The following is a 22,145-nucleotide window of genomic DNA, read 5'->3' as shown; positions in this document are numbered from 1 at the left end:
CGTTCTAAAAATAACCCGCAATAGGCGAAATCCGCGAAGTAGTCAGCGTTAGTGTTTACAATTATTATAGATGTTTTAATGCTGTAAAACCCCTCGCTACACACTTTATACACTTTTCTCAAACAGGCATTAACATTTTCTCACTTTTCTCTCCTGTGTAAACACTCCCTTTTTTCTTCTGGGCGAGAAGATTATAAACAGACACGCAGAATACAATGTGCATGCTCTCCCTTCGCTCACTGCCTCCGGGGGTACAGATGCGGGACCCGCAAAGAATCCAAGTCATGGCCACGGAGCTCTGCGGCTGTGGTATACCAAGACCCTGCAGTGCTGTGAATTTTTCTGCAAATGCCGGAGCGCTCCGCATCAAAACAGCGAGCGCAGTCTCTGGACCTGTTGCCAGAGTTGGCACAGCTCCGCACAGCAGAGAGGGGGGCGGTGTGAGTGGCCCACTGCAGCATTTACCGAGCCCGCAGACTCAGTAAGCGCATCGGCGGCAGTGAGAGCAATCGCGGTGATGCCGACCAGTGCCGCGACCGGCCCGCCTGATAAGGATGCAGAACACAATGCGCTGTTTACCAATGCTTCTGTGGTGTCCGGTGGGTTGCGCGCGCCGCATACAAGTAGTTGCCGTACTCAAAAGACTAAGATTCCTTACGGATAGGACATGCACAGAATACAAAATAATGTTCCTTTCTATGGGGATATCCAGATGCGCATTTATATGACCTGATATTCAGGTTAGAAAAGGAGTAACCCAAGGGTCTTATTCGGGTTTTTAAAAACCAGAATATGAGCATATTCTGGGTTTTGCGGGTGTTTACTTGGCCGTGCACAACCGGGTTATTGCTAATATTCTGGTTAAGAAAGGGTTATTGGCTGCATGTAAATGTAGTCAGTGTTATTGGTCTTCTGTCCACCTTTTGCCGCCTTTTGTAAAAATCCTAGGGGTGATGGTTGACCCAGTGTTCAAATTTGATAAGCACATCAACTCTGTCATCAGGGCTAGCTTCTTTCAGCTTAAGACTCTTTCCAAAATTAACCCCCAATCTCAATTCTCTTTTATACCCCTTCCCCTAACCCTTGGCCCTACACCTACCCCTACGCCTACCCCTTTAAAACAAGGGGTAAGGCAAAGGGGTATGACTCTAGCCCTATAAATTGAGACACCCCTCTGCCTTAGGGGGAAAAAAAAAAACTGCCCATGTCAAACTGCCGTCTTCACTGTTTGTTAACATGGCAACCGAAATACAACTTGTTGCAGTAGCCTGTTTGCTCTTTTTATTTTCTCGCCTTTCTTTCCTTTCAAAGAAATAGAAGAAGTCACGGATTTCATCGACGCATTGCAGTCATGTCATGTTAATTAATTTAATAAATTTGTAATTTATAATAATAATACTAATTAATAGTATTAATAATTAGTAATTGATTAATGTTAATACTAATAATAATTAATATTAGTAATAAATATTTTTGATTAATCATTGATTTATTAGTAATTAAAATAAATAAACACTTGAAATATATCAGTCTGTGTGCAATGAAGGTATACATTATACAAATTTCACTTTTTGAATACAATTACTGAAATAAATCAACTTTTTCATGATATTCTAATTATATGACTAGCACCTGTATGTATGTTATGGGCTGCATCTAGTTCTGTTAACATATTTCTTTTTCAAATTCTCCCATTTGTTTTTTTTGCATCCAGCCCTATTTCCTTTAGAAATGTCTTTGACAAATAATAGCAGTCTATTAGGACATCAGGTTATGTGTTACACACACACGTATATATATATATATATATACACGTATATATATATATATACACACGTATATATATATATATACACACGTATATATATATATATATACACACGTATATATATATATATATATACACGTATATATATATATATATATACACATGTATATATATATATATATACACATGTATATATATATATATATATATATACACATGTATATATATATATATATATACACATGTATATATATATATATACACATGTATATATATATATATATATATATATATATATACGTACGTATATATATATATATATACACACGTATATACGTATACATATATATACACGTATATACGTATACATATATATACACGTATATACGTATACATATATATATACGTATACATATATACACACGTATATACGTATACGTATATATACATATACGTATATATATATATATACGTATATATATATATAACGTATATAATATATATATACGTATATATATATATACGTATATATATATATACGTATATATATATATACGTATATATATATATACGTATATATATACGTATACGTATATATATACGTATATACGTATATATATATATATACGTATATATATATACGTATATACGTATATATATATACGTATATATGTATATATATATACGTATATATATATATATATATACGTATATATATATATATATATATACGTATATATATATATATATACGTATATATATATATATATATACACGTATATATATATATATATATATACACGTATATATATATATATATATACACGTATATATATATATACACGTATATATATATATATATATATATACACGTATATATATATATATACACGTATATATATATATATACACGTATATATATATATATACACGTATATATATATATATACACGTATATATATATATATACACGTATATATATATATATACACGTATATATATATATACACGTATATATATATATATACACGTATATATATATATATACACGTATATATATATATATACACGTATATATATATACACGTATATATATATACACGTATATATATATATACGTATATATATATATACGTATATATATATATACGTATATATATATATACGTATATATATATACGTATATATATATATACGTATATATATATATATATATATATACGTATATATATACGTATATACGTATATATATATATATATACGTACGTATATATATATATATACGTACGTATATATATATATATATATATATATATATATATATATTTTCCAACTTACTCCCATTGATGAAACTTCTCATTTTCTGCCTGAAAGCTTGTTAGGTGATGAGTGTGCTCAGGGCTCTGTTTGTTTACAAAATACACGCACGTTACAGACCTTGAAATCCAACACCAGGGATTGATATTATCCAGAGATTTATGAACATACAAATTAACGTGCTTATCCTTTATCATGATTTTCTCCACTGTGAGATATAAAAGTGTTTTATCATAGCATTCATGTGTATATGCATTATAACGCCTCAGCGCACGAGCGACGTTACGATATTCTTCAGAACGACAATATATGCAACGTGCATCCAGCAGCATATACGTTCCTGTCATAGGCAACTGCCTGTAAAGTTTTTTGGCAAGTTATAACTTTCTAAACAGCGTAATTTGTAATGAAAGATGCTTCATTTGTGCGGCTCTTTCGATGCCATGTTTGTTTTTTCGGAGACAGCAGTAAGCTCCTCCTACCCCTCCAAACGGAGTGTGCATCCAGATTCACTCCAAACAGAGGGGTTTGTAGCCCTCTGACTTCCCCTCCGCCTCGCTCCAAAAAGAGAATTGAGACACCCCTCCGTCTCTTGTGCCCGCGCAAAACGGAGGGGAAGGGGTAAGGGGAAGGGCCAGGGAGCAGAACTGAGATTCAGCCTAAATCTTATCTTACTCAAGCTGATTTCGAAAGAGCTATCCATGCATTTGTAACGTCACATTTGGATTACTGTAATGTTCTGTATATTGGGCTGGACCAGGGCTCCCTTAGTGTAGAAAATGCTTAGGAAACATTTTCATTCCATCAATATTCAAGTCATATGTGATGCACAAATGCATCTAACTAACATGGTGGCTAGGTGGCCTGGTTCAATGCATGACTTCATTCTGACTAACAGCGTGGTCGGGATTTGGCAGAACCGCTTTGAGGCTGCCCAAAAGTCATTCTTTTGCCTCAGCAACCAGTAAGGCTGCCGTACTCGTCCTATAGCCTCAGTCCCACAGAATAATAAGCCATGAATAATGAGCCATGCATGGGTGTGTAGTGATTATTTGAAGAATGACCCACGTTTTCATCTATCACGTATCCACTACTAAGGTACCTCTATGTGCCTCTCTGTACCCCGCATGTGCCATGTAGCACCCTGTAGTGAGCCACGACCGACTGGTCATTAGAGCCTCGAATGGCTTGTATCAGCCACGCTAAGCCACGTGTGAGCCACACAGTTCTGTGTAGCGCGACATGGGTGCACGAACGTACATGTTTGGTCCTACCCTCCGCCCCTCCCACACTTGTGTCCTCATGGAGCAGGAAAGAGAAGAAAAAAAGCGTCCAGATGAAACAGTCTTCTGTGATTCCAGAAGCAATTAGAGGTGTTTTCAGCATCCAAGGTTTGGCAGAAAATGATTATAATCTGCTCTCTCTCTACTCAGTGTGAGGGGCTGTCAAACCGGGTGAGTCACAGCTCTGTGTGGAGAAAACAAAACAGAAAGCCACATCCCATTGCCATTTCATCAAAATGCCAACACTTTGGCCAGCGACATTGTGCCATTGCTTAGGGAGAGCCCTGGACTATTGATGTTTAAAAACACAAGAGTACTTTTTATCCAATTACTCGATTAATCGCCAGAATAACTGATAAAATACTTGATTACTAAAATAATCGATAGCTGCAGCCCTAGCCCCTACAGTGGAGTGTTTTAAGTCTCGTCTGAAGACGAACTTTTATTCTCTGGTTTTTAACGCCGCGTGAGTTGTGTGGTCCTTTGTTTTATTGTTTGGTTTTTACTGTTTTTGTATATAGGTTGAATTTATTGGTTTTATCTTTTGTATGCTGTATTTATTTCTGTTGATTGTATTAGGTTTTTTTTTTTATCTTTTCATGTTTATTTTTATTGTTATTTTACTGATTTTTTATTTATTTCTTGACTATTGGGGTCTTATCTATCGTGAATCTATGTGCAGCACTTTGGAACGTCTTTGTTGTAAAATGTGCTATTATAAATAAAGTGGATTGGATTGGATTGAAAAATAGCCTCTTGGGGTCCCTCGTAGCTGCCAGGCGCTGGGATAATGGGCGTTAAGCAGCCTCGTAAGCACCACGCACATGCCTCTAAAATCCTCATTAGTCATTGCAGTAACTTTTACACAAACTGCCCCACACTGTTGTTGCTAAATTTTGAACATCTTGAAATTAGCGCCACGCTCAGAGATGAGCCTCGTTAACCGAAGATACTGCCTATAAGTTGAATAAACCCTCTCGTAGCAAAAAAAAAAAAAAAAAAAAAACACATGCTGCGTGGCTCATTATTCATCCTTCATTATTGAGTGGGACCAGGACTTAATGCAATACACATTAAGTAGTATCACTAAAGTATTAAAAAGCTTTGTTACACACAAACACCATGCATTACAATTTATGAATGCATTTAAATAACATAAAATATTACGCCCATAAATGTATCAATATTGTCATAATCATCAAGTATTGAACATCCAATATATCATATTGTATTGACTTTTGAGAAATAATATAGAGCCCTACAGAGCGGAAAGAATCACCCCAGGACATCTAGCATTGAGGACAGAATGTTTACCAAGCTCACCCGGGGTTAAATCTTGTTGCGCAGTGCCGGCCACAGGGTCTTCCTGAGCACCGACAAGTAGGGCTACTCGATTATGGAAAAAAAATCAGTATCACGATTATTTAGGTAAATACTGAAATCACGATTATTCAAACGATTATTTTTTTTAGTTACACAATGCATTTATTCAGCATCTCTCACTCTAAAAAAAAAATTTGTTATAGACAATGTGCGCAAAACCTCCAAATTGAAAATGTACTGTATCTTACCTGTATAAAACATAAAATGAATAAAATAAATATTAAAAATATCATATTATATATTATTTTTCTGTTTTCCTCTCCCTTCCCTGTTGTCACTGACCAGTTGGTCAGTGTCTTTGGGCATCTCCCTGACTTGTGCTACTAGGACATAGTGCGGCTGCATTGTTTTTGTTTCAATTTATGTTCATTAGTTTGTGTTTTTGTCATCATTCCCTTGACCACGTCTCCTTATCTCCTTTTGGTGAAATTTACAAGAAACAAAGTAAATAAACATAACCATACATAACCAAACAAAATAATAAATATAAAGAAACACTAAACAGTTTATATATAAAAAAGGAAAAAAACGGGGAAAAACGATGGAAAAAAACGCCCGAAAAAAGTTATTTAAAGTTGAGCTTTTGTGGTGTCTGAAAAAAGCTGTAGCTTTATTTGGTAAAAATAAAAAAGACTGAACCATTTACAAATTAAAGTGTTCACTCAGATCAACTGTGCTAAAAGGCTAAGCTAATGTTAGCCGATCATTAAACCTTCACAGCAGTTCAGTAAACGTCACGTTTTATTTTTACATTATTCTCACCTCAATAAAGCTGCAGAACTAAACTCCGTTGGGCAAACTGGGACTTCGCATATATCCAAAAAGTGGGAGATTTCGGACTGAGTGGGTCTGCTCCATCACCCTGGCTGCCTGCCTCGCTCTGCCCAAGAATGATGCCTGAAGGGCGGCTTCTCCGTGCGGATTGGCTCGCTGTCGCGGTTCGATCGATATCCCACCAAGTCGTCAGTCCTCCCTCAGTCGGCGTCACTCCGAAAAGTAGCTGAAAAAAGCTTCTCCCAGCAGGATGATGGGAAAATCGTTCTACTGCTGTTTTTTAAAGCTTTTTTGTGGTTCAGGTGACGCAAATTCAAGAAGGCGATCATTGAACTTTTCAGGTTGTTTCTGTGTAGGCTCTCAGTTGTCCAGGTGGTTTCCATAGTAGAGAAGCTTGAATCTTCGACTGGACTGGGTTGCTTGACGTGAGGACGTTTCGCTTCAAATCACAGTAGCTTCCTCAGCTAAAATTCTTGCTCTGTTAGTCTGACTTCTGTCTTGACTCTTGTAGGGAAGAATAAACCAGAAGCCAACAAAAGCTGGAGTTTTTAACCTAACCAGACCCCTCCTACCGAGAGGCCGACTGCTATAGGCTAGTGACTAAACAATAGCTCTAATTAGCACCTATTGTGCACTCTCGTAATGATGGGATGGAAGCCTCCCCTGATGGCTCCCTTGACGACTCTCCTGATGACATGAATGACTCATTACCATGAACAAAAGACTGAAACTGCTTTGACCTGAGTACCCCATTGTAAACAGGGGACAAAGCGTGTCTGAGACCCGCCCCCCGGTTAAGGCTGGGTTTCAACTGTTTTACAAAGAATGCTTCCTTGACACCTCTCTCAAACCATTTCTTCTCTCTGGCTAAGATTTTAACTTCCTTGTCCTCAAACGTGTGGTTAGTGTCTTTCAGGTGGAGATGAACTGCAGACTGAGGTCCACTGGCGACCTCTCTGCGGTGCTGGTATAGCCTCTTGTTTAAAGGTTGCTTAGTCTCACCTATGTAGTGTTCATTACAGTTTTCCTGACATCTGATATAACACACTACATTGCTCTGTTTGTAACTAGGGATCCTGTCCTTAGGGTGAACTAATTTCTGTCTCAAGGTGTTAACCGGTTTAAAGTAAACTGGGATTTTGTGCTGTCTGAAGATCCTCTGTAGTTTTTCCCCTACTCCTGCTAAATAAGGGAGAGACACTCTTCTTCTTGTCTCCGTCTCCTGTCTATCTGGTCTCTTTGTTTTCTGGGACTTCTGCACTTTGTCCAGGGACCATCGTGGGTACCCACATACTGTGAGGGCTTTCCGTACAAGTTGTTGTTCTTTAGCCCTTCCCTCTGCAGTTGTGGGCACCTGTAGGGCTCTGTGTTGAAGAGTCCTGATCACCCCGAGCTTGTGTTCAAGGGGGTGGTTTGAGCCAAAGAGCAGATATTGGTCAGTGTGAGTGGGTTTTCTGTAAACCTCTGTCTGGAGCTGCCTGTTCTCTCCAATCGTAACATCACAGTCCAAGAAGGCTGTTTTCAGGTTGTGGAAACAGCCAGAGTGTGACGTAGCAATCCCGCCCCCTTGCCGCTTCCGAAGCGACGCGTCTGATGTCATGCATCTTGGGACACGTTGACGGATTGGCCTGATGAAAAGCCCTTAAATCGTTTCACTCGATTATACGAGTTTGGAGATCGTTTCATACAAATATAGATATCGCGATCGAAATTCGGTTAATTGCACAGCCCTACCGACAAGTGTAAGAGCACCTTAACAGGCTTCCTAAAACAGATTCTCTATAAGCTGAAAGGCACAAAAGTTTTCTACAGTTCACATCAGCATGTTTCACTGTTGTGCCAGGGCACTACCACTCCATCACATTTCATGTTTTGTTTCCCTCTGCTTCCTGACCCACTTCCTCTCTCAGCCTCGTTGCATTAAAACAGGTAAGGCACTTTTAAAGACATTCTACTGCAGTAGAACCAGCAGAGTTTGATGTGTATTGCTTATCAAGGTCAAACACAGCTGCAAAGATGTTGACAAAAATCTCTGGATCACTCCTTCAGGTTTCATCTGCACAACAAAACCTGTAGAGACAACTCCTCCAGCTCCTCGCTAACTACGTGCAGAAGCACAGCAAACTAGTTCAAGACAGGGTCAAACACTAAAATCATGGTGCCATTTCAGCACAATAAACATCATGATCATTGCAAATCCAATTACCCTATTGTCAGAAATCATAAAATGAGCCCGTGGTGGCAAAGACACACAGGGTTCACAAAGAACTACGATGGTCACCACTCACCACCTATGACTTGTCAGCAGATGTTATTTACTACAGCAAAGTGAAGAGGGGAGCATTATCAAGTTAAGTGCACAACTACTCTGGGTCTTTTCCTTATTTTCACTTTCACTTAAAACATTGTAAAGAGCCAGTATCAGGCGCGTAGTGATTTATGACCCCTTCAGATTTGTCCCAAATTTTTTATGGGTAGATCTACGTTAGAAACAAACAAAAATCACTTTTTTTAAATCCTTGATAGGGCCTGTTTTTTTTTTTTAGGGGGTCCTCTAAATTTGGGCTCAAAATGAGCTAAAATGGCAAAATCACAAAATATAGGTTTTTTAATGCTCATATTTCCGTGCACCCTGAGTAAGCCAAATTGATTTTCATTTGTGTTAGTCTATCAAGTACGGGCTCTGCAAAAATGTGAAAATTTTGGCAGCTGACTTTAGGTGGCGCTGTAAATCGCTATTTTTTGTAATTGTGCACATTTTCATAGAAGCGGTGTGGCCTGCATCCTTCATCGGCCAAGGTCTTTTATGCACGTAATGATAGATTAGGACCTCTTACCTTGATTTTGATTAAAATTTTGGCGGCTGACTTTGGGTGCACAAGTACAGGGGGTGCTTTTTGCTGCCAAAATGCAAAATTAACATGTTTTCACACAGATTTTCCCATGCGCCTGAAGTCAAAAGTGATGAAATATGGCTCATATTGTCACTCAGTATCTCTAGTTTCAGTGGTAAAGAGAGTTGTCTGGCTGGTTTTGGTACTGACCCTTTTTGCACAAGTATTGTTGGACCACTTCACGAAGAGGCCCAATATGGTAGATTGGCAACTTCCTGCAATTTTCAAGCAACTTGTAGAATTTGGCAAAAATTAACAGTTTCAAATAACCATATATTTCATGAACCATTTGTCCTATTCTCATCAAATTTTTGTACATTGGTCATAACCAAACTATGGTTATTTTTTGCAGTTTAGTTCCTATTTGGCCACCAGGTGGCAGTCTACAGCCAGAATGGCTTGCCACCCTGCACTCAAACTTACAGAGGCCCCTTTACCCAGCTATGGGAGAAAATTCTGAAATCTCACACGATTATCCAATCACATTTGCGGAAAAAATGTAATTGGATTAGAATGTGGGTTTTCTTCCCCTAACTGGGGCCATGATTAAGAGGAACGGCCGGGGGCATTCATATTGTGCCACTAGAGGTGAAATTCTTGGACCAAGAATGTTTTCATTAATCAATAACAAAGTCGGAGGTTCGAAGACGATCAGATACCATCGTAGTTCCGACCATAAGCGATGCAAAGAGCGATCCGGCTGCGTTATTCACATGACACGCCGGGCAGCGTCCGGGAAGATGGGGGAGACGGAAAGGCACCACCAGAAGTGGAGCCTGTGGCTTAATTTGACTCAACGCGGGAAACCAATTGATCGCTCTTTGGCTCCCACCAGTTCCTGTCTGTGTTTGGTCTCACCGTTCTTTGCCGGTGGAGCGATTTGTGTGGCTAATTCCAGTAACAAATGAGACTCCAGCATGCTAACTACACTCTTACAGGGACTAGTAGCATTCAGCTACATGAGATTGAGCAATAACATGGGTAATTGTGAAGAAAGCAGACATGCACATTCCAGCCATATTGTTTAAACTTGGAACAAATTGTTGTTTGGGCCACGTGACCATTGACCCAGAAGTGCAATAGGCTTTCCCAGGCACATGTGCACTTGCAAGTTAGATGGTTTATTAACAGTTGACCATCTGGCAGACTTATGTGCTCTTAAGGTGCCCTTGTAGGTAGTAGCTGCAGCCCAAAATTAACGCACCCACATTTTTCTCTTTAACGTAATCCTTTCAATCTTTTTTTTTTTTTTTTGAGAATAGGATTAGCCGCAGCTAATAAAATCCACAAAACTAATTTGTATAACATAAAATGTGTTGGTAATTCAGACTACGCAGAATCTGACCAACTCGAAACTAGTGGTGGTTATGGTATAATTTTAGGTCAATAAAATCTGCTGGCCTGACAGCAATCAGGCAGAGGAAGTGGTGGAGAACAGATCCACTCACCACAGTTAACTATGCATCTGTAGTTTCCAACATGGAACCAGCAACTATATGTTTTAGTGGGTCAAATCACAGTCTGGCAGCTAAAACGAGAGTCCGCTGAGACAATGATAGAAAAGCCTCTCCCACTCAGTTAACCATCTGATATTTTTGCCTTTTAGGTATGTTGAATTGGTGTGAGTGAGGGACGCCAGGGCGTGGTTACAGCTCCGTGTGTGGAGCTATCGGTCCGGACGTACTTAAGTTTTCCTGCTGCACTGTCTGTGGTTAGCTACAACACTCAAAAGAATCCCAGCAAACACAAAGAGGAACAAAAGGGGGAAACAACTACTCTTTTCGTTAACGCTTACAAACTTTAAAAAAAAAGAACGTTAAATACCACAACACACGTTAATGCTAACGTTGCTAAAACAAACCCAGTTCCGTCTGTCCCGATTCATTTTAGTTGGCGCATGCACTTTGCTATCTAGGTTGAAGGCTAAAATAATTTCAGGGAAATAAAGCTTCTGAACAAACGACCTACCTTTTGAAAGGAAAATATTCCCGACAACCGAATGCTCTAACACAGCCCAACACTTGTTCCAATAGATCCCTGTCCAGGCGGAGCAGCTGCTTTTCCTGACACACAACTCGGCCTGTGTACTCTTTCCCCAAATCCGCCCTAAACCCCGCCCCTCCAGCGCTCTGGCGGGCCTTGTGTGGAACAGCGACCGTTGACAGACAGCTCAGTCAACCAATCACCGCAAGCACTGCCGCTTCTCTCCTTCACATTCCTAAAATTTGCTGTACGCATTTTTGTAGCGACAGCATATTCCACTATAATTATACATTTATTATCAACTAATATGACTTATTTAGTCTCATGTTTAAATCAGTGCATCCTACTTTTACACTAAGAGGGCTGTTGGATTAACACGAAAAACATACATCAGATGCACATATAAGTATGTTCACTAAAAATAATTCAAAAGAAATATGAAGAGTAGATGAAAGGATTAAATTAGTGAATTGAATCGATGTCATGTCGCCACCAAATTACAGAAGAGCACAGTCGGAATTTTATTTCTATACCCAAGAAATGTTTGTGATGTCATAAAGGGGAAAGTATGAGCTTTTTAATGTGCACTATATATATATATATATATATATATATATATATATATATATATATATATATATATATATATATATATATATATTTCTTCTTCTTCCTCTTTCTGCTGCCTCCGTTAGGGTCGCCTCAGCAGATTAATAGTTTCCATCTCACCCTGTCCTCTGTATCTTCCTCTGTCACACCAACCAACGACATGTCCTCCCTCACCACATACATAAACCTCCTCTTTGACCTCCCTCTGCTCCTCCTGCCTGGTGGCTCCATCCTCAGCATCCTTCTCCCTGTATATCCCGGGTCCCTCCTCTGCACATGTCCAAACCATCTCAGTCTCACCTATATGACATTGTCTCCAAACCATCCCACCTGAGCTGTCCCTCTGATATGTTCATTCCTAATCCTGTCCATTATCATCACTCCCAAAGAGAATAGCGACATCTTCAGTTCTCCCACCTCCAGCTCTACCTCCTGTCTTTTTGTTAGTGCCACTGTCTCTAAGCTGTACAACATAGCTGGTCTCACTGTTGTCCTGTAAACTTTCCCCTTCACGCTTGTAGATATTCTTCAGTCACAACTCACTCCTACCACCTTTCTCCACCCACTCTACCCTGCCTGCACTCTCTTCTTCACCTCTCTACCACACTCTCTCCATTACTTTTGACAGTTGACCCCAAGTATTTAAACTCATCCACTTTCACCACTCCTTGTAACTGCACTATTCCACCGGGCTCCCTCTCATTCACACACATGTACTCAGTCTTGGTCCTGCTGACTTTCATTCCCCTTCTCTCCCGAGTATATCTCCACTTCTCCAGACTAGACTCAACTTGCTCTCTACTCTCACTACAGATAATGTCATCTGCAAACATCATAGTCTATGGAGACTCCTGTCTGATCTCATCCATCAACCTGTCATGAACATTGTGAACAAGAAAGGATTCAGAGCTGATCCTGGGTGTAATCCCACCTCCACCTTGAATGAGTCTGTCATTTCTACTGCGCATTTCACCGCTGTCACACTATCCTTGTACATGTCCTGCAGCACCATCACATACTTCACACACTACACCAGGGGTGGCCAAGTTCGGTCCTCGAGAGCCACCTTCCTGACACTCTTAGTTGTCTCCCTGCTCCAACACACCTGAATCCAATGAAAGGCTCGCCTTTCATTGGATTCAGGTGTGTTGGAGCAGGGAGACAACTAAGAGTGTCAGGAAGGTGGCTCTCGAGGACCGAACTTGGCCACCCCTGCACTACACATTCTCCTTACTATTCAGCTTCTTGTAACACTCGCAATATGCCTTTTCCTTAGCTTTTGCCACTTCTCTCTTTGCCTTACGCTGCATCTTCTTGTACTTCTGTCTACTTTCTTCATCTCTCTGACAATCCCAATTGTTTTTTTTGTTTGTTTTTTTTGCCAACCTCTTCTTATGCTTTCCTGGATATCTTTGTTCCACCACCAAGTCTCCTTGTCTTCCTTGCGCTGCCCAGATGTCACACCCAGTACCTTCCGAGCAGTCTCCCTCACCACATCTGCAGTACTTTTCCACATGTCCAGATATTGCTTCCCCTACATCCAGTGCAGTGCCTCTGTCACCTGGTCACTGAATTTAACACGAGTCTTCCTCCTTCAGCTTCCACCATCTGATCCTTTGTTGAGTTCTCACTCTCTTCTTCTTTACCTCTAAATTCATCATACAAACCACCATCCTATGCTGTCTAGTTACACTCTTTCCTGCCACCACTTACAGTCTCCAATTACTTTTAGCTTGCATGTTGCATTTTATATGTCACCCTGTGCTCCTCCCTTTTGTTAAAGTAAGTATTCACCACAGCCATTTCCATCTTTTTTTTAAATTAACTACTATCTGTCCTTCCACATTCCTGTCCTTAAAAACACACACACACACACACTTTGTGCATTATTTTATTAAATTCAATCAATCAGTCACTGCTAAAATTTGCTCAACTATTTCTTGACTCAGGGGCCTCCTTAAAATGTAATCTTAAGTAGTAAATAATCTAGAATCTGCAGTCAGATGTGGTATCGTGATGATTTCACCTCTGCCCTCCGATGTTAGAAGTAATAATGACATAACTACACAATTGCTTAAACATGCATGTATTTGTGTAACTCTAACCCTGTTTTTATGTGAAATAGAAATTATTTAATCCAGTTACCTTTTCTCACCATTCTGCTTGTCATGTCTCTTACTCAAACACACAGTCTAAGCTTAGTGTTGTAGTTTCAAACCTATATTTATGCAATTTTGCTGAACACAAAATACCACACATATGTTTAGAATACCACTAGATGGCGTGATTTTGCAAATTACTGTAATTTTTTTTGACTGCGGTGTTATCCTCAAATTTGTGGTGAATCTGGTAGGGCCCATATTTTAGTAAAAAAACAAACAAAACAATCAATAACTTCCACAATTTATTCTTAATTGCTGAATCCATCTTTGACTCGGTATTACCTACAAGTTATACTCATCTGGCAGCACTTACTGCATCTGGGTAGATTTTCAAATCCCTTACCTTTCCTCACAGACGGCTTCCTTTTGACCAGCTTGTCTGGGGATTTCTGAGCCGAGTCAAAAGCTGCCTTCATCTGTGCGACCGTCACACTGTGGGCCTGCCCTTCGGGTTTTATTTCAGGTGCTTTAGGCCAATCCTGCTGCTGCAGCTTTTCATGCTGTCGAATGGATTCTTTTATGAGTCCAGAGACAGGCCGAGGTCTGGGGCTGCTCTGGGATATTTCACTCCCTAACACCGCATCATTCTTCTCTTTGACAGGCTGTTTATCACATGGACAGGATAATATATTTTCGTTGTTTATTGCCACATGTTTAGGACACAGATTTTCATCTTGCTTTGTGTCAGAGACAATAAGGCGTCTTTTTTCCGAGAAAACTGTACAGGCTGCATCCGGATCTGAACCACCATCCACGCTTACTCCAGCAGCCTTCACTCTTGAAGCATCTAGAAGCTCAGATGCAGCGGTTTTGCTCCCGTTGTTGTTGTTTGTTCCTTTCTGATGGACAACAGTAGTGCCATCTGTCATTTCTTCAAGCAAAATGCACGAGTCTGCACTTTGGCCTTCACAATTTTTACTTGGCGGTTTAACATCAGTGATAACCTTGGAGCCTGAGGAAGGCTGAGAGATGTCATTGAGGGTACCGCTCTCTTCACAGCACATTCTTTGTTGTGACAGAGCTGACTCAAAGTTGTCTGAATCCATGCTTTCAGAGCAGCCTGTATTTGGGGTCGTCTTAGTTTCCTCACTCTGACAGTCATCTTTTTGATGGGAACTTCTGCACATATTTCCAGTCACTCTAGGTTGAAGTACATCTGCAGTCATGTTGCCAGTGGTGCCTGCATGTGTCACTGGGCTTTTTCTGAGAACATCCTCTGATGCTAAGTTTGCCCCCGTAGGTTTTTCTGGAATAGAGGTCTCCTTGACATCAAGCACTGACGAAGGCAGATTTACATCTGAATAAAACTTGTCACTGGTTGTCTCTGTTGCTCTGCCGTCTCTGTTCTTTCTTACAGAATCATGGATTCTCTTTGCACTGACCTCCACAGGAACATCAGTATTGTCCTTGTCGGTATCAGCATCTTTGATTTTTGAGAGAACAGGAATTGCCTCCTTTCTGTTTCTCTTCAGCAGCTTTTCTAAAATCAAACTGGGTTCAGGGGGTAGATTTGATGTTGAACCCGGAAGCGCCTCTTGATTTTCTTGTTTTTTCAAAGGTGTGTCTTCAGTGCCAGTGAAGGTGTTAAGAGATTCTGTTTGAATGTGTCTGTTGATCCCGACAAGTTCTTCTTCGTTATCAATGGTGGTTTTTTTCCCAAAAGAGATTTCATTTAAAATTAACCCCACTTCACAGTGAGTTTTGAGATCTTGAACACACCCAAACGTTTCAACTGTTCTATAAATTTTTGCTTCTTCTTGAGGTGGTCCACAATCCAAGATGTCACTTGTGTTTTGCAAAGGACGCTGGGGTTGAGCTGGAGGCAGTTTATTCATTCTGGTCAAGTGGCCCACTGTTCCGCCACAGTGCTCAGTATTGTCATCCTCAGCCTCAGTCATTGTGATCTCAGTCTGATTTTCTTGAGCAGACTTCATTAAGTCGCCCTCTGATCTCCAGGCGACTCCATTACTACCTGCATTAGCCCCAAATCTGCTGAGCTTCACATTCACTGAGCTTTCGTCAGTATCCTCGAAGGCATATCCATCCACTGTGGTCATGGCAACAGTTTCTCCAACAGCAAGGCCAAACTGTTCTCCAGAGGGGCAGTGTCCATCTTGGTTCTCCTTAACCCTAATTGCTCCTTTGTTCTGATCTTCCAGCTTTATCTGTGAAGACATGTGAAGTTCTTTTTCAGTCACTGTATCCTCTTTCTTCTTTGCTTTGTGCAAGCTGTGTGTTTTGGGTCTCTGCTCTATTCCCCCACCACTCTTTTGGTTCGGGCTGTTGCCCTGAGGAACCAGTGGATCAGTCCTGCCTCCTTCTCCTCCCTCTCCTGCAGCTCCTCCCTGTCTCACCTCATTTTCAGCAAAAAAACTTGTGCAGAGTTGGATGTACTTCTCAGTAGAAGGTGTTGTTGGAGTGATCTCAGCGTTCTCCTCCAGGCACTGATCACTTGGCTTCAGTGGAGATTCACCAGGGTTATCAGTCTCCTCCGCACAGGAGGTTCCTCCGTCTATGACATCACCTGTATCAGTGCTGGCACCTCCGGAGTCACGACCTGTCTCCTCTGAGCCATTCTGTCCTTCCACTTTGTCCTGGTTCTGTCCCATACTTGTCTGTGGAAAAAGACATGGCACATATTTGCAAAGGCCAGAATTTTTTTTCTCTTTCTTTCTTGCAGACATTAACGACCTTTGCTTTCCAGCAACATCTATTAGACCAAAGAAGCAACTGAACCTGAAGGAAAAAAGAGCTGTGATGTTTGTCAGCAGAAACCTACAGTATAATGCAGCAGTGCAGACACTGTGCAAATGTCAGTCCTGTTGTTGTCTCAGGAAGAGACCATGTAACAAATAAAACCAAGTGAGTCAGATACAAGCCATTTTCATGGAATATGTTCAACAGACTATCTTGTGACTTAAAACTATACTACACCCTCTGTTGAGTTATTCATTCACTCGCAGTGTCCGTGGAGATTTACACAAATTGCACTCACAAGATTTGTTCTGAAACACGCAAAATTGCCTTGATTTACTGATCAGCGCATGATATCAGAATGGTCTGTTTTTGGCATCTGTTGTTCCTTATTTGCCTTTTAATCATGTCAAAATATTAATGAATAAAAAGTTATTAAAATATTTAAAAAATTGATAGAATGAAAAATCTGAATCATTGTGTTCCACAAACATCAAAAATAATATGGCATAAAAAAGCATTATTCCTGTCTGAGTGTTCATGTGCAGCTCACTATGTGCACTTTCTTTCACCACTTCATTCATCATCTCTTCAATTATCCCAGTTCTTTTTCATTGACCTCTTCCTCCTTATATTGCAGCACATAAATGAAACAATCCTTCAAATGACGATACAAGCACCAAATTTGGCACAAATACACCTTAGACATTGCTCTTTTGGAAAAACCAACTGACCACTTGAATTTTCAATAGGCAGCCAGATAGGGGTCAATTGAAGAATTACACAGGGGTCAAAATTTAAAAATGCTCCAATCAAATTGAAAACTACACCATATTATTTGTCTGATCATAAAGATTCCAGAAAGCTATAGTTTGGACTATCTGTGACTAAATGTTATGGAGTTATGGGGTAAAAACAGCAAGAACGGTGACAAAGGTCAATTTCCGTTTGTACAGGGGTCAAAAGTTAAAGTTGTTCAAATTTTGGTAAAAAGTGATGCAAATTATTGGTTGACTTAATGTGGTTTTTAAAAAGAATAGTTTGGACCATGTATCATGCTTAGTTATCATGTTATGGGGTAACATGTCACCTGTCATATATAAATACGATCTATATGATGTAATGGATTGATAAGTCATGCAGCACTGAACACAGCAGCAGCAGGACGTCTCAGCTCAGCTGCTGATTTATCACAGCTGGAACAGATCAGATCTGTGTAAGTTTCAACACTAATATTTGGGAATGTGTGGGTGTCAGAGTAAGTTTAATACTTTCCTTACATATGGTAATGTAAATTAACTTTACTGGCTCGATATCCAGGGCACAGTGGGTTTTTGGCATGTATTTTGTGAGCTTTTTTCTGTGTGTTCACTCGTATATCCGCATTTAAAATGCATTAACATCCGGGCACTTTGTCAATATTTTGGCCAGTTAGGAGGTATCATATCGCTCTCCATGAAAGGACATTCACGTTTAGTAGGCAGCATTAGGAGTGTGGACTCTAGTACTCATATATGTCTCTGTGGCCTGAGTGACCACACCTCGTTTTTAGACCAACACACCCACAGATCTCCATGTAAGCTTGGTATTTCAAGAATGTGGATGTGAAAATGACAACTGCATCATTTGGTACCCTGGAATGACACTTGCACATGTGCTGAGTGGAAGACAAGACCCAAAATATCTCATCTGCCCATGTTGATGGATATTGTGATGGTTTTTATCTTTTATTTATGTAATGTGCATTCGTGTAAATTTAATGACTGAATATTGAGCTTTGCACTATACTTTGTCTCTTTACTTAATTTTTGCGTATTGTATGATACAACTTTTCTTGGTGTTCTCTGTACTTGCAAAACTTGTTCTACGTGTGTCAATTCTGGAAAAAGACCCACGCCTTTTTTTCTTAAACTTTTTGTGTGTGTGTGTGTGCGTGTATATTTATATACGTATAATAATTATATATATATATATATATATATATATATATATATATATATATATATATATATATATATATATATATATATATATATATATACACACACACACAGACACAAAAGACCAATTTCTTTCAAATATTATTCACATATCTGTCTAAATCTGTGTTAGTGAGCAGTTCTCCTTTGCCAAGATAATCCATCCCACCTCACGTGTGGCATCAACATGCTGATTATGTTGTATGGCTGGGGGTGCCTGGCTGCCTTTTGTTTCTGTCTTTTGTTCTGTCTTTTGTTTTTCCTTCCAGGTGGCTTGCGTTTAGGACTGAGTGGCTGTGTGTCTGAGTTATCAGGACCTCACCCTGATCACCTGAAGCTTGTTATGTGCAGCTCGTCAGGACTCACAGCTGTGGTGCATCTACATGGATTGGAGCATGGTTGCATTTAAGTCTGGAGTACACAGTGTGTATTTGCCAGAGACTCGACCTTGTGACCAGACGGGTGAGATCGTCGTCTCGAGAGCCATCTCATCATCTTGGATGCAGAGACCGTACCAGGTTTGGAAGCCATGGTCTGTGAAAGAGGAGGGGGTGAGGTCTCACGCTCGTCAGCACACTTCCTGAGGTACAGTAGGTTTTGTGACTAACATTAGTACAGTCAGTAATGTGGTGTCCCTCACACCTTATTATATTGAGCTGTTATGTTAGTCGTTTAATCAGCTTCCACTGCAGTGAGAATGTGAACTTGGTGTTCCATGCCTGCAGGGTGGGAAGCTGATTGGTAATTAAGCCAGGAAGTGTTTGCTGTTTATGTACACCTTTGAGTGGTCTCTCTGTGTGTGGAGTGTGTACTCACATGATGGTTTCTTCTTTCACAGACTTGGTTTGTCGCGGCCACCTGGGGGGTGTCGGCGGGGTCCTTGGGTCCGAATTGTTTCTGGCTCCGGACCGTTTGTGCTGCCTGGAGCGCACCGTATTACCACCTCACCAGACCGCGCACTCATTTGTTTGTAATTATCACATCACTGTTATGTTATTAAATTCAGTTATCCTTTGTACCGTGCTCTGCTTATTTTATACTGGGTCCTTCAAACACTGGTCGGTTCTCCGTCCTGCGTCCGACACATAACAGATTAGACAGCATAGTTATTGCACAGGTGTGCCTTAGGCTGGCCACAATAAAAGGCCACTGTGAAATGTGCAGGTTTTTTGGGGTGGGGGGGGGGGGGGGTCAGAAAACCAGTTAGTATCTGGTGTGTCCACCATTTACCTCTCGCAGTGCAACACATCTCCTTCACATAGAGTTGATCAGCAACCAGACACCATCGAATGTGAGCATTTGCCCACTCAAGTCAGTTATGACGAAGAGCTGCAGTCAGGTCAAGGCTCTGATGAGGACAACGAGTATGCAGATGAGCTTCCCTGAGATGGTTTCTGAGTTGGGCAGAAATTCATTGGTTCTGCAAACTGATTGTTGCGGCAGCTGTCCGGGTGTCTGGTCTCAGATGATGTTGGAGGTGAACATGGTGAATACTGGTGTGATTACACACGGTCTGCGGTTGTGAAGCTGGTTGGATGTACTGCTAAATTTTCTGAAATGCCTTTGAAGACAGCTTACAGGAGAGAAATGAACATTCAATTCACAGGTAAGAGCTCTGGTGGACATTCCTGCAGTCAGCATGCCAATTGCATGCTCACTCAAAACTTGTGACATCTGTGGCATTGTGCTGTGTGATAAAACAACATTTCAGAGTGGCCTTTTATTGTGGCCAGCCTAAGGCACACCTGTGCAATAATCATGCTGTCTAATCAGCTTCTTGATATATCACACCTGTGAGGTGGGATAGATTATCTTGGCAAAGGAGAAGTGCTCACTAACACAGATTTAAAAAGATTTGTGAACAATATAGAGAATGATTTAGGTCTTTGAGTTCAACTCATGAAAAATGGGAGCAAAAACAAAAGTGCTGTGTTTATATTTTTTTCAGTATAGCTATTCCTGTGATTTCAGGGTGCATAAATAAGCGTAAATAAGCTTGACTTAATTATTATGGTGACAGGAATATTTGCATGGAAGTACACTGGCGAGGCTTTGAGGAGATTATGTTGAATAATCCAGTGTCCATGCTGCTGACAAGTGATCGTTTCTTCACTAAAATGCAGCAGTAAGCAGAGCAGACGGCAGAACACAATGAACAATGATGTGGAGCATGTGTGCGTTTCTTGCTGATGGCCTCATACTCTGCCTGTGATACATAATCATCTGACAGACCTGAACATTTACCACATACTAATGTTACCAAACTGACACGGTAACACAGCTGTGTGAAGGAGGGAGGCAAAGTATGATTTAGAAGTAGCATGATTCCACAACACCAGGATCAAGTTTGACGGCACAAGAACAAACAAACCGGCCTGTTTTCACCATCCCACAGATCACGTGCACTCATAAGCATAGTTAGAGCTCAATGTCATTTGTGTTCAGTGATGATCTGTTCTTCATCACTAGTCATTGTGGTGGAATATTTAAGACTGGTCATCCCTATTAACAACCGCTGTGTTATCTTCTATTATGCTCCATGAATACCCTCAGCTAATCGCCACGTGCTCTCCTGCGGCAACATACTCAGACAAGAATCCAAACCAACAAATATATCTGGTAAGCTACTTGTCTATGTTAGAGCATTTGGAAAATCAGCACCAACCGTCTGGTCTTACAACAGTTCACTGCTCTCGCCTAGATACTGACGTATAATACTGTTAAATGCAGGTCTATTGAAGCTGACACACTTACCAGTTAGTTGTGCTTCGAGTTGCTCGCTGAGGCTGACACAGTGCTCTTTGTTGGCTGTTTGTTAATGTTCAGTCCTCTCTCAAATGGCAAACAAGGAATCAGAGCCTTATATTGCATCCATGTGATGTCACAGGTCATTTGACTAACATGATCAGGAGAGACTGAGTTGATTTTATTTTTCTGTATTAAGAAACCTTGAAAATGTAGTCATGTGGAGAATGTCTTGAGAGTGATCCAGTCAGATTTAACAATAATAATAATAATAATAATAACAGTGGATGCAGAGACCCTCACATTGTAAGTCAGTGGGTCAATTAAGACTGAATGAATTTTCTAAAAATATATTCCAATTTTTCACATTTAGAGCCAAAATATTTCTACTTACATCTGACACACATTCTGAAACCTCAGATTGTTGTAAACATTTTGATATGTAAGACACTGGCATTATACTGAAAAAAGTACCTTATAATGGGAACAAGAGCAATCAAAGATTTCTGACATCCACCAATCTGGATCTGGGTCACCTCCAAAATTTAATGGAG

The 22,145-nt window shown here is 40.2% G+C and overlaps 2 protein-coding genes across 2 annotated transcripts in view; both read right to left on the bottom strand.

Annotated features, from left to right (window-relative positions):
• The window catches only part of coro1ca (coronin, actin binding protein, 1Ca), a 109,739-nt gene extending 98,200 nt beyond the window's left edge, over positions 1-11,539 (bottom strand). The window contains exon 1 of the mRNA XM_034170276.1: positions 11,388-11,539. The gene's annotated coding sequence lies outside the window, so the exon portion shown is untranslated. The remainder of the gene's footprint in view (positions 1-11,387) is intronic.
• Positions 1-21,672, bottom strand: part of si:ch211-108c6.2 (uncharacterized protein LOC559375 homolog) — a 52,464-nt gene extending 30,792 nt beyond the window's left edge. Inside the window, exons 1-2 of the mRNA XM_034169566.1 lie at positions 21,601-21,672; positions 14,517-16,788 (exon numbers count right to left, since the gene is read on the bottom strand). Of these exons, the coding sequence (XP_034025457.1) occupies positions 14,517-16,782 (2,266 nt within the window). The 5' untranslated portion in view covers positions 16,783-16,788; positions 21,601-21,672. The remainder of the gene's footprint in view (positions 1-14,516; positions 16,789-21,600) is intronic.
• Between the last annotated feature and the right edge of the window lie 473 nt (positions 21,673-22,145).

The sequence above is a fragment of the Thalassophryne amazonica genome, chromosome 5 (genome assembly GCF_902500255.1).
Source record: "Thalassophryne amazonica chromosome 5, fThaAma1.1, whole genome shotgun sequence".
Lineage (NCBI taxonomy): Eukaryota > Metazoa > Chordata > Actinopteri > Batrachoidiformes > Batrachoididae > Thalassophryne > Thalassophryne amazonica.
This window is presented reverse-complemented; position numbering and strand designations above follow the sequence as displayed.